The sequence below is a fragment of the Sceloporus occidentalis genome, unplaced genomic scaffold, assembly GCF_023333645.1.
Source record: "Sceloporus occidentalis isolate IW3139 unplaced genomic scaffold, rSceOcc1.0.p SCAF_62, whole genome shotgun sequence".
NCBI lineage: Eukaryota > Metazoa > Chordata > Lepidosauria > Squamata > Phrynosomatidae > Sceloporus > Sceloporus occidentalis.
This window is the reverse complement of record NW_028317042.1, coordinates 4,580,034-4,592,883: the sequence shown is the minus strand read 5'-3', so window position 1 is coordinate 4,592,883 and position 12,850 is coordinate 4,580,034. Positions and strand designations below refer to the sequence as shown.

The 12,850-nt window shown below is 38.0% G+C and overlaps 1 protein-coding gene across 1 annotated transcript in view; it reads right to left on the bottom strand.

Moving 5' to 3' along the window:
- The window catches only part of LOC149287333 (TNFAIP3-interacting protein 1-like), a 40,129-nt gene that overhangs the window by 17,678 nt on the left and 9,601 nt on the right, over positions 1-12,850 (bottom strand). Inside the window, exons 2-4 of the mRNA XM_089493033.1 lie at positions 9,624-9,776; positions 8,966-9,060; positions 7,821-7,886 (exon numbers count right to left, since the gene is read on the bottom strand). Of these exons, the coding sequence (XP_089349159.1) occupies positions 7,821-7,886; positions 8,966-9,060; positions 9,624-9,776 (314 nt within the window). The remainder of the gene's footprint in view (positions 1-7,820; positions 7,887-8,965; positions 9,061-9,623; positions 9,777-12,850) is intronic.

The window sequence follows — 12,850 nt, the reverse complement described above, 5'->3', positions numbered from 1 at the left end:
ACATACACGCAAGACGCAAACAAGCGAGATTGGCGGTGGGAGGGGTAGAGGTTGAGTTATCGGTAACTATAATGTACTCCGAAGACACTATACCCATTGGGGTCTTTCAAGGGAATTAAGGTTAGTACCCAAAAGAGTATATCTATGTGATAGAGACAGAATCGTTTGAATGAATATCCATAATATAATTAAACCACAGGGACCATATCTGGTTATATCTCAGCAGATTTTGATTCATCAGATAGAAATATTTCTCCATCTTAGCTTGGTGGGTAGTTTGATCCATTACTTCTTTCCAAGTAGGGGATTCAGCTTTCCTCCAAGCTCTAGCAATGCATATTTTAATAGCTAATAAGATGTTAACTGCCAATAATTTAAATGCGCTAGTTGAAGGAGGAAGAGCTAAATGAAAAAGCCAGGTATAAGAGTGGATAGCAAAGTTGCATTTAAAGATAAATGAAAGAAGCTTAGTAACTTCTAACTTAATACTATCCAGTTTACAACATGCCCACCAAATATGGAATTGAGTCCCCTCCTCATAGCCACATCTCCAACATAGGCTAGAGGTTACATTAGAGAATTTACTTAGCCGGGAGGGAACTAAATACCAGCGATGTAGCAACTTAAAAAACATCTCTTGTATATTAATTGCATGCACCGCATTCCTGACTTGTGTCCAGGAATCAGCCCAACTCTCAATAGGTAGTATGATCTCGCAATCAGTTTGCCATTTTTCCACAGAAGCAGGTATTATGTCGTTCTTTTGCGTATCCAGATACGCTGACATCAAAGAAATTAATTTTTTTTTCTGATGCTTATTAATTAATAGATCTAATTCTGAAGGAGGATGGACCATCTTAGAACTCAAAAAATACTTCAATCTAATATATGAAAATAATTCTTTGTCAGGAAGCTTAAATTTAGTTTGTAAATCGGAAAAACTAAGGAATGAATCATTCACTTGTAAATCTCCAAGAATATTAATATTATTTGAGATCCAATTTAGTAACTCAATATCCTGAATATAATATTTAAGAACCTTCAAAGGAGTTAGAATTGTAAATTCCACATCTATACTTTCAAGTGATCTAAACTTATAGCTTGTTTTTATTGCGTCCGTTTGGTAATCAGAGAGTATCTTGAAGGACACTTGGGCTTCCTCACCTCAACCTGCTGAGCAGGAGGTCTCTGGTTCCAATCGGCCTCAAGCTTTGCCCACAAAATCCCATTGTCATAACTTCCCTACCAAACGAGACTACTCGCAAGTACGGTTTCCATTCCACATGGACCAAAATATAGTTCTGGAGGAACATCTCAGACATTGCTGAAAGCGAAGGCTCTCAAATACCGATGGGTTGTTTTTTCAGCAAGACTTACCAGGTAAGACCATATAACATTAACAGGGTGAGCAACCAGTTATGCCAATACAGTATTTGGTCCCAAACATGATATTTAAATAGTTATTTGATGTTAAAAGATAAAAGTACACAAGATGTATACAAGTCCAGAGGGTAATTATGTTGATGACCATTATGGGTGCCAAGAACAGTTGCATAAAAGGACAATATAGAATAAATGGTGATGTTAGTATGAGAAAAGAATGCTTTGTAATAAAGTATTCTAATAAATCAATTAGAAGGGGATTATAAAAACGTGTTAGAAATTGGAAAATATCTATAAAATGTACAAATTATCCATAAAAGACAATGTAGAATGCAATAGACTAAACTATGTGGGATGGTAAGCATGTGTATTAGTGCAGCAGATGCACTCCAATATCGATATACAAACTCCATTTACTGTACCGCTATACTGTAACATCAGCTATAAAGTGCAAAATACTGATCCTACAATCATTCTTAGAAGAAGTTAATATGGCTGTTCCCATGATACATAAATAAGGGGTTTTTCCAATGCATATACTGCTCAGTTTAATCTGTAAACACAATTTGCATAAATATATTTATTTTACATAACTAAGGTTTGGGGAAAAAAGGCAGGTTTTACGGGAAACAAATAGCTGAGGGTGGTACAAAGGTAGCTCCATTTCTACAATGATCTCAAAGGTCGGGTTACGTGGAAAAAAAAAAAAAAAAAAAAAAAAAAAAAAATACAAGGCAGATATTCAAAAATGTAAACAGATTACTAATGTATTTTTCCAAGTATGCAAAAGTTCATGGAAAACCGAATCACTAACAAAAAACGTAGAACAGAAGGGAATACGTAAAAATGCTTATTTTTAAAAGATAGTGTAGCGCTCTCCTGTGGTAGTTGAAGGAACAACATGGATTATTATTTATATATATTTTTTTTTAACTCCTGTAAAACAAATAAAAAAAAAAATGTTAATTATAATTAAAATATTTATTATCGCAAGGACCAGCTTTGATTTCAGGAAGGTTTATTTGAAAACAAAGTAAGGCATTATTAAAAAGTTAAGCGAGTCACAAGGTCTAATTACAGGTTTCTTACACCATTTACAAATATATTTTTTTCTTTTTTATAATTATTTTTTACTTATTCTATTTATTGGATGGTTTCCCATAGTTTCCATATGTAGGGATGTTGCCCGGGGTAAAACTCGGCATTCTGATTTTTTTTTATTTAGTATTCAAACTGCCATACACTTATATAATTTAATTTTGAAGTAAGTTTGCTGGAGCTTTTGTCTTATGTTCTATATTATTGTTAATTGTATTATTAATTTTGTATTCTCTCCTCACTGTATTAGCACTTCATAAAAACTGCTGGGGCTCTAGAAATAAAATGTAATAAGAATCATAATATATGTTGCCAATCTCAAACTTGCGGCATCCTAGCAAACAATAACATTTTTAAAAAAATAATCATTTTTTATAGATTTTTGCATTAGGGATGCATGGATACAGAAAAAGCTAAACCATAACACCTGACACATAAGTTGAAAAAAATAGTACAGATGCCTGTAGTTTAGTGAATAAGATCCCTGCGCTTACTGCATTGGTAACAGGTGATAACGTGGATTTAGTGGTGGTTACCGAGACCTGGGTTCCAGTGATCATCAATCAGTGAGGTTTAATATAAGGAGAGAGTGATGCACGCCAAAGGGTTTACGATCTTAGGTGAATTTTTCTAAAACGCAGAGACTGGTAGGTCATTCTTTGATGGTCTGAAAATCTTTAGGTGGCGTCCATAAGAGATGGAGATATTTAAGAGATGATCTGCTAAAGGCTGGAGAACATTGCATCAAACTTGGTTATAAGACTAAAAGCAAAAGGAAACCACCGTGGTCTACAGAGATGCGCTTTTGAGAACTATAAACAGACTTAAAATGAGGAAGATGGGAGCAAAGAGCATTATTAAATACACCAAAACAAACAAAGGAGAAATTGGCGGGTTAACAAAAAAGAGTGATAAACCTTATTTTTTTTATTTTTTTTTTTGATATTTAAGCGAGAGAAGAAAACAAACCAGGAAAATGTAAAGACAGTGGGAATTATTTAAATGAGGATAAAGATCTAGCCAACTGTTTAAATGTATACTTCTGTTCTGTCTTTACAGAAGAAGGACCCCAGTTAGCTAAGAGAAATCGGGTTGAATGCATGTTCTTACAAAAGAAGAAGTTGTTCTACTGGAACTCCCCAAAGTAAAAACAGACAAATCAATGGGACCTGATAGGATACACCTGAGACTGATAGGGGTTCGAGCCCCTTACATCGGGAAAAGTGGGCAGACTAGATAGGCCAAATGGTTCTCATCTGCCGTCACGTTCTATGTTTCTATGTCCACTGATGTCTATTGTATAATTGATGAGTCAGTGGCAGTTAACTAGAATCAGAAAGTACAGAATTGCGAAAGGATATGGGATTAGGACACAACCCTAATTACTGGATATAAAACAGTGATGCAAGCTTTACAAGAATGAGTGCGCATTCTCCTGGCAATTCAAATGAGTTGTGTGTGTAGTAAGAGGCAAATGCTTCAAACTGCAAAGTTTTAGCAGTGGGCAGTGATTTGGATAGGAAGATAGACGGGTAAAACTCTATAAATAACACCCGGGTATGGGTATTGATACACTTCCTAAAAATTCCAACTTTAATTTGTGAGAATAGGTCACTAGAGGCCACTTCAAAACTCTGGGCGATCAGGCCACCAGGAGATATCTCGGATCTCCCCGCCGAGTCCTTTTCCACCTTGGAGGCTGCCGGGCCTAGCAGGACGTTCTAACACCCTTCCTGTATTTGCTAGCGCTGGAAATAATTTAAAGCCTTGCAATTCCTGATAATATCACAAACATCGCAGAGATGGCAATGTAAAATGTGATGCCGCAGCAAAGATCACAGCTCCCACCGACAGCATAACAGAAAGCAAAAGGGATATTTTCTTATCACTACATAACTGAAAGTGAAAACCGGCAACTGGTTATGCTGTTGACAGCTGTGTTCTGCGCTGTATTGCAATATGCCTTGCAGGGCTGGAATAGGCATGAGGTGGCCCTGGCACTTTAACCCTTTAAGGACCGGGCTCATTTTTCGTTTTGTACCCTGTGGGACTGAGGCTGTTTTGACACTTTTGTGGTGCTTGTGTTCAGCTGTAATTTTCTCCTCACCCATTTAGTGTACCCACATAAGTTATATATTGTTTTTTTCAGGACAAGATGGGCTTTCTTCAGATACCATTCTTTTGATCGTATCATCTTATTTACTATAAAAAACAAAAAAAAATTGAAAAAAAACACATTTTATGACTTTTATTTGAAAAATCTTTTACTCGCCTAAAAAAGCAAGTAAAAAAACTAGCTAAATAGATTCTACTACTTGTCCTGAGTTTAGAAATACCCAATGTTTTTATGTTTTTTTTATGTTTTTTGTAAATTATAGGGCAATAAGTACAAGCAGCGTTTTATGATTTCCAAATCTTTTTTAACAAATCTGGTCATTCTGCCTCCATCTCCTCTTTGGAATATCTTTGAAGCCGGTTAACTCAATTTAACCCATTCAAACCATATATTTTTGAAAACTAGACACCCCAGGGTATTCCAAATGCTGTTATTTTAACCCTTTCCATGCACCAATTATTAGTAATTGTTTTTATTTTTTTTTTCACACAAATTGTACTTTAGTTATAGATATACAGGTTCTGGTATATGTCACTGTCAAACAACACCCCAATGTGTGTTCAGGAACATCTCCTGAGTGCAGTGATACCCGATATGCATGGGTTTGTTGGGTTGTTTGAGATTTAAAATGCCACATTTGGGAAGTGCACTTTTTTTCTCCATTTTGGTCAGTCTGTACCTATGCCCTATCTTTGAGCTCGGCCACTCCAATTTACCCCATCAGCCATTTTTTTTATATATTAGACACCCCTTGGGTATTTGAAGTGCTTTTATTTTAAACTCTTTGTTGAGATTTTTGAGAAATTTTAGCACTTGCTCAAAATAAACTTTATTTTTTTTATTTTATTTAATTTTTTTAATACTTTTTTTAATTTTATTTTTCCATTTTTTCTTTTTTTCTTTGAATATTTTACTAATCACATAGTGATTAGAAAGCTGGGTTCCATTGACTTGCTTGGTTGAATGCAGTACCTGTATTCAACCTGCAAGTGGAGCCAGAGTTCTCTAGAGGGTCTGGAGAACGTCTAGCGAACCCTTTCTTCTTTATTGTTTTTTTTCCCGGGCCCCCGCCATCTTGCTGATGGCGAAGATCACCGGCAGCTGCGGCTGTGACTGCTCTCCGGAGCGGTCACAGCCCATCCAAAGGTAAGTGTTTGGTGTCGCTGGATGCCTCCTGATCGAGGCATTCCAGCGACACCATTTAAGTTTAGGAGGTGATCGTTGATCGCCTCCTAAACGCTTTAAAAACGGGCGTCCGCCGCCATACAATGTATGGCGGCTGTTGACGCCCTGGGGAGGGGACAGACATGGCCCCCAATGCCGATCTCGGCGTTACTGAATGCCTCGACATCGAGGCATTACAGTAACGCCGTTTAAGCGAAGAAAGTGATCGTTGAGAGCTTTCTAAGCTTATTTAATTTTTTGACGCTTCAGGACTGTCAAAGGTCATTTAGTGAACTTCTTGTCATGACGGTCCTGAACCGGCAAAGGTCGCGAAGGGGTTAAGGCCAACAGCCACCTAATGATGCAAGCGCCTCCGAGGGCTTTTCATATGCAGCCCAGTTTATGTTCTTCTGCTCACGTAGTTGGACATATCCAGCCGGCGGCCGCACACTGCAGTACCTCGGGTGAATACGGGACATGGTCAGCCAGCGGCCAACTAGACATTTCCCCAGTGTGCCAGATGGCTGGTCCGGGGCCCAATGTCTTGTAGAAGATATACATGTTCTACCTCAGAATAAACTCACCAACAATTATATATATATATATATATATATATATATATATATATATATATTATTATTAAAGCTAAAATATGGACAAGTCGGACAGGTAAAATATGAAGGAAATTTTGTAAAGCTCTCTATTCGAAGCGAGATCCATTTCTCATAGTTAATCTGGAGCGGACACCCACCACTTGACCAATGTTCCCAGAGGTCAAAAACGTCACAAAAAACGGTCCTGTAGGACCAAGGGTGCATCCTCCTGCGTCATGGACTCTTTGCTCCAGCCGATGAATGAGAGATCAGGCTGTCAAATGACAGTCTGGTCTCCACTCTGACAGCTGGGGCCAAAATTTGAGCACCCTTACAGTCAGCAGGGATTTAAATGCTGGGACGGAAGCTTGGGCATTTCTTTCAGTGATGTCAGCGAGGAATCCTTGTGATGGAGCAGCGATTAGCAGCACATGTCGAGACCCAGATTGAGTCTCCGGCCGCAGTAACTCACCGACTATGACGCAGCTGCCATAAGGCTGCCATCACCGACCAGAGGGGTATCTGTAAAATCCCCCGACTGCTGTAGAGGGGAACCAGCTGATTGCTGGGTAGGGGAACACCAGAGACATATACATAAAATATATAACAAAATAATAAAACCAGGTTGACTACTTTGTACTGAACATAAACCAGAGCTTTTATGCAGTTGCCCCTTTTCTGGGCAAAAAATAAAAATCAGAATTACAAAGAATGAGATTTAACCAGAAGAAATTAAACTTTAAAAGATATTGATAAAAACATGGCCTCCTAAAAAGTGTCAAAATGGCTCTAGTAAAATACCCCAGGGTGTCTCATTTTCACTAATATGACTAGTTTTGATATCTGTGGCCATAACTGGAGTTAGGAGTGCCATCATGTGAAATTTGAAATAAAGAAAAAGAGTTGCCTTGCTTTTATGAATATTTACAAAAGAAAACCTTACTTGTGCCGAAAAAAAAAAAAGCAAAACATTTTTAAAAAATATAGAATTAGAGTGAAAACATGTAAATTGCTGCTGTCCTATGTTGTAAAAAGCCTTGGTATTTAAGGGGTTAAACACAAATGCAATATTTAAAAAAAATGAAAGTTACTTACATGTCGCACCAGTACCAATATTTCAACTTAAAAGGATAAAAATGTCTAATGAAGAGCCACTGTTCTGGGTGATTTGAAGTTTAAATCTGTAGTTTCAAAATCATGATAAGTTTTATGATTTTAAAATGTTATATTCTTTTACTTTATATTGTGTATGTATTTTGTTGTCAGAACAATAACTCATATTTCTGTATTTTATGAGCTACCTAGACGATACCTAGGAACGTGAAACGCACAATTGATAAGATGTGTATATCTTTAAAAGTAACTTGTAATACATCTCTATTTTGATATGTTTTTCTTTTGCCATAATTAGGAAAAAAAAATAAAAAAATGCGACGCTTTTGATAATCCTGTGTCCCTAAACTCACCGGCTTTCTGGTTTCAAGAGTTTTCTTCTCAAATTTATTCAGGATTTCAAACTCTGAAGATGTTTCCTGAGAAAAATAAGGGAGATGTTATGAAATTACAAGAAAAACTGTATAGAGACAAGAAAAACAAGAATATAAGAGAAACTAATAGAATATTAATGGAAGGCATTTCAACAAAAGACACTTCTAACGATTACAGGATATTATTGGAAACAAATTTTCATTTAGAAAATGTTATTTGCTTCCTTTTTCTCTATGCAACAACGCGACACTTCGGTTGAACGTTCATACGTCAAATATTTATCCTCACATACCACAGTAATCGAAAGACAAAACAACAGAAAGTTACTTAAAATTTACAGAAACTACCTTGACTGTTGGTGATTATTAACAAGCCTTTCCTTAAACATTAAAATTAATGTTGGGTGTCTTTTAAAATTAGAATATGCTATTTCTATTCCAAAAAAAGTTTGTTTTTTTCCCTTTAACCAGTCCCGCTCTGATCTCAGAATATCCCAGAATACATAAATACATGAGATCTCTAAACGAGCAAAAAACAAAATGCAAATTAATATACAATAAGCTAAACCGAGGACATCCAAACCTTAATAGCTCTGTTACCTTATTGCATCCACCTGGGCTAAGTTTCTGACCTTGGAAAATGCCTTTTCAGTAAGAACTCACGGTGTAAAACGTATTGAAAGCCTCGGTAAGAGGCATCTGCTCATGTCCCATGAAGTCAAGGAGAAGATGTTTACATGACTTAGTCATTGACATGGGAGTACCTGCATACCACATTCTAAACCAGGACATTCAGTAATCAGCCGCTAATAAACAGGGCAGGGATCCCACACGCCAATTACTGCACAAAACAACATTCTTACAAAACACTTCACTTACTAACCGTTGAAGTGCTGCAAAACTTTAAAATATATATATATATATATATATTACAAAATTAGGAGACAATTAAGTTACAAGCTTCTATTGGGCATTATCAGCCTGTAGACTGTGATCCAGATGCGGATTGCCCCTCATGCCCTTATTTGTTTGTTCCAGAAATAAAGAAAAGAACTGCTCTGACTATTATCCCACCACAAGAGGTAACATAAAGCGGTCCTGGGATGTTAGAGATAGGTACTTACACTCGGTGGAGTTTTATGATCAGCCTTGGAGGCAGTGAGATTTTCGTGGTCATTCATGTCTGAAATTTGATCTTCAAAGAAGTTATTTGTCTTCCCTGAAAAAATGAAAGAAAAAAAAAAAAGCTGAAGCGAAAGAATGAAAGCAGAAACCACTATGTCCATCACTGTTCTGAATTACCACATTGGGTTTAGCCATTTTACATAAAAATGGACTCTGGCAAAATCATCTGATATTGGGGGTTGTTCAATGCATCAACTGGATCGACACAATTACTATGCATTATGATGGGCCAAGTCTGCTGAACTCCTGCATACTGCTTAAACAACTTACATTCATTTCACTGTAGTAAGCCAAAAAAAATAAGTTACTGCTCCTTTGTGCCGTATTTTCTGTAGCGTCCTTAACCTCCTGTGTTTTCTCTATCACTGCATGTTAGTTGGTCTAGCAAGCGAATAGGTCAAAAGCACAGCAGAGTCCCCAAGAGTCCAGTGTTTTGGGGGAGAGTAGAAGCGTGTGAATGTCTAATGCCACTGTAACTGAATGAACAATGAAATCTTTCTAGAAAGTGAATAAAGCGATTTTGTACCCATCAATAACATGGACCTTAAGTGTACAAAGACAACATCATAAAATACAGTATAGTTTCTTACAACTAACCTGGCTCTATCTGTTTGGAGTGTACAGCCTCTTCTGCAGAAGGTGTTTCATGATCAATGGAAAACAACTCCAAATGTTTGTTTTCCTTCACAAGCGCTTCTGCTTTGTGGCGGAGCTTACTGGCTTCATTCTGCGACTCTTCTAAAAGATCTCCTACATGAACGAGAGAACGAAGCTCAAGATCTGAATGTAGGACTTACATGAAAACAGAAACTGGAAAGTGATCGACGAGGGCAGGTACGGCATAAATGAAAGTGAAGATCGAAAAAAAGAAAAGTGAAACTGACGGAGGAGCCCGTGTGTGAGATGATCGATATAAGAGGGTCACAAAAATGCAGTATCAAAATATAGAATGGCACAAAAACAAATATAGAATGGCACAAACCTTGCTCAAACAGTGGCGTTGGCAGGGGGGGGCCAGAGGGGGCCATGGCCCCCCCTACATCATGCTGTGCCCCCCGGTGTGCCCCCCCAATTGAAACGGCGTCTTTTTTTTTTTTTTTTTAATAGACCCGGAGGAGAGAGTGAGAGGCGCCGAGCGGTTGCTGAGGAATAAGTTCTCAGCAACCGTTCGGCGCCTCTCACTCTTCTCCGCGACCGCGAGGCCTCTTCCTGGTTCGCAGTGCCGGCATTTCAAGCCGAGCGCCGGTATATGTCGTCATATCCAGCGCCCAGCAGTGAAGCCGGCAGAACCAGGGATACAGAGACCTCGCGATCTCACCGCTGGACAAGCCCAAGGTAAGTGAACTTCAAAGGGGGGGTTAGAAAGTTAGGAGGGGGTTAGAGAGAAGAGGTAGATAGGAAGTGAGAAGGGGTAGATAAGGATAGATTGGGAGGGAGAGGGGGGTGGATGGGATACATTGGGAGGGAGAGGGGATAGTTAGGATTGATTGGGAGGGAGAGGGGGTAGATAGGATTGATTGGGAGGGAGAGGGGGTACATAGGATAGATTGGGAGGGAGAGGGGGGTATATAGGATAGATTGGGAGGCAGATGTGGTAGATAGAGAGGCAGATGTGGTAGATAGGGAGGGAGATGTGGTAGATAGGATAGATTGGGAGGGAGAGGGGGTAGATAGGATAGATTGGGAGGGAGAGGTCTTTATGGGACAAAAACGGCGTACGTTCAGCTGTTTGGGGACAAAGTTGACATAATGTGTAACTTAGGTGCTGGTCAGGTTCTATGTGGGCAGTGTGGTCACCAGGGCTGGCTTTGGGGTGTGTGACCAGTGATCTATGCCTGTAATTTAGGGGGGTTTATCTATACCTTTAATGCAGAGTTTATATGTAATTTCCAATTGATTTATATCTGCAAAGCTGGGTTTTGTGTCATTCTGTTCATCTGTATCGGCTATATTTCCATACATTATTAATGTTTACCTGCAAATATAGGATTTGCATGTCTTATTCAGTTGATCAATACCTGGAGTGCTGTTTCCATGTGTTGATTATTTGATCTAAACCTTCAGTGCTGAGTGTACATGTGATTTCCAGTTGATATATACCTGCAATGCTGGGTTTGTGTGTTCTGTTGGTTTATACCTGCAATGCTATGTTTCCATACATTATTTATGTATACCTGCAAATACAAGTTTTTTTTTAATCTCATTCAGTTGCATGTGCTGTTTCCATGTGTTGTTTATTTGATCTATACCTGAACTACAGGGTGTAAGTAAAAGAGCGCTATGGTTTAGTGAATGAGGGGACAAAGGGACTCTGGGGATGATTACAGGGGAGAGGACCTCTCAATGTCATGGTGCAGTCAGACGGGGGAGCACTGCACTGACTCTCACTGTCTTCCCCTGATCTGCAGTCAGTGTGGCAAATATATTGGCAGCAGGGTCTAATATTAATATATATTGGCTGCAGGGGCTAATATTAATATATATCGGAAGCTGGGACTAATGTTTATATATATCAGCAGCAGGGGCTAATATTAATATATATTGTCTGCAGGGCCTATTATCAATAAATATTGGCTGCAGGGGCTAATATTTATATATATTGGCTGCAGGGACTAATACTATATATCGGCAGTAGGGGCTAATATTAATATATGTTGGCAGCAGGGTATAATTTCTATGTATATCGGCAGCAGGGTATAATATAAGTATGTATCCGCAGCAGGGGCTAATATTAATATATATCCGCAGCAGGGGTTAATATTAATATATATCGGAAGCAGGGTCTAATATTTATATATATTGTCAGCAGGGGCTAATATTAAAGAATGAAAAATAACTGTCACTTTAGCTGTTATTTTGAAATCATATTTTAATCACAGTCTTTACTTCAAAGAGATAAGTGCATATTATGTAGTTAAAAATGCACGTCTAACGTGTGTGTGTGTGTGTGTGTATATATATATATATATATATATATATATATATATATATATAGTGTATATGTACTGTTTTATAATTGGCCCCCCTACTTTGGTCCCTGGCCCCCCATGTGCCCCCCCTAAATATGAAACCTGGAGACGCCACTGCGCTCAAATGTTTTTTTCTTTAAGAAAAAAATTATCCTACAAGAAAGGGAAAAAAAAAAAAATAAAAAAGACCTGGCCTCATAATGTAATGTAATCTTTTATTCAGATTTGCGGCAGTAATTCCAAGTCTCCTCGGTTTCGTTATCGAGGTACTTCCGCAAAAGGAAAAACATATATATGACATCATGTAAGAGTATGATGAAATAATGTTGGAAATGGTTACCCAGGCTTTTGATTCCTTCCATGTTTTCCATCAACGCTCTCTGGTCTCTTGGACACACCTTTAATGCGGAATGCGTTGGCAGATTACTTCTGTTCCCACCCGGATCATATATTCTGTAGGGTCCTTTGCCTTCCATGAATCATTCATACAAACACAACAACGGCCCAATCCGCTATTTTCTAGAATAGAAGAAAATGAATTTATAGAATGACTCCTTTTGCACTGCGTTATATATGTAACCCATGTACAATGGGACATTATTTACTGTGAGTTCTAAAATAATGTTACTATTGCACACATTTTTGTTTTGGAAGCACATACATTAAAGTAAAGTAGTCGCAGAGCACTTTAACCCCTTGATGACCAACAGTTTTTGAAAACTTGACAATGGCTGTTTTAACATTTTTGCAGTGTTTAGCTGTAATTTCCTCTCTCGTTTACTGCACCCTCACAAATTATATAGGTTTTTTTTTTTTAAAACAACAAAAAAAAAAAACCAAACAACTTGCCAGGGA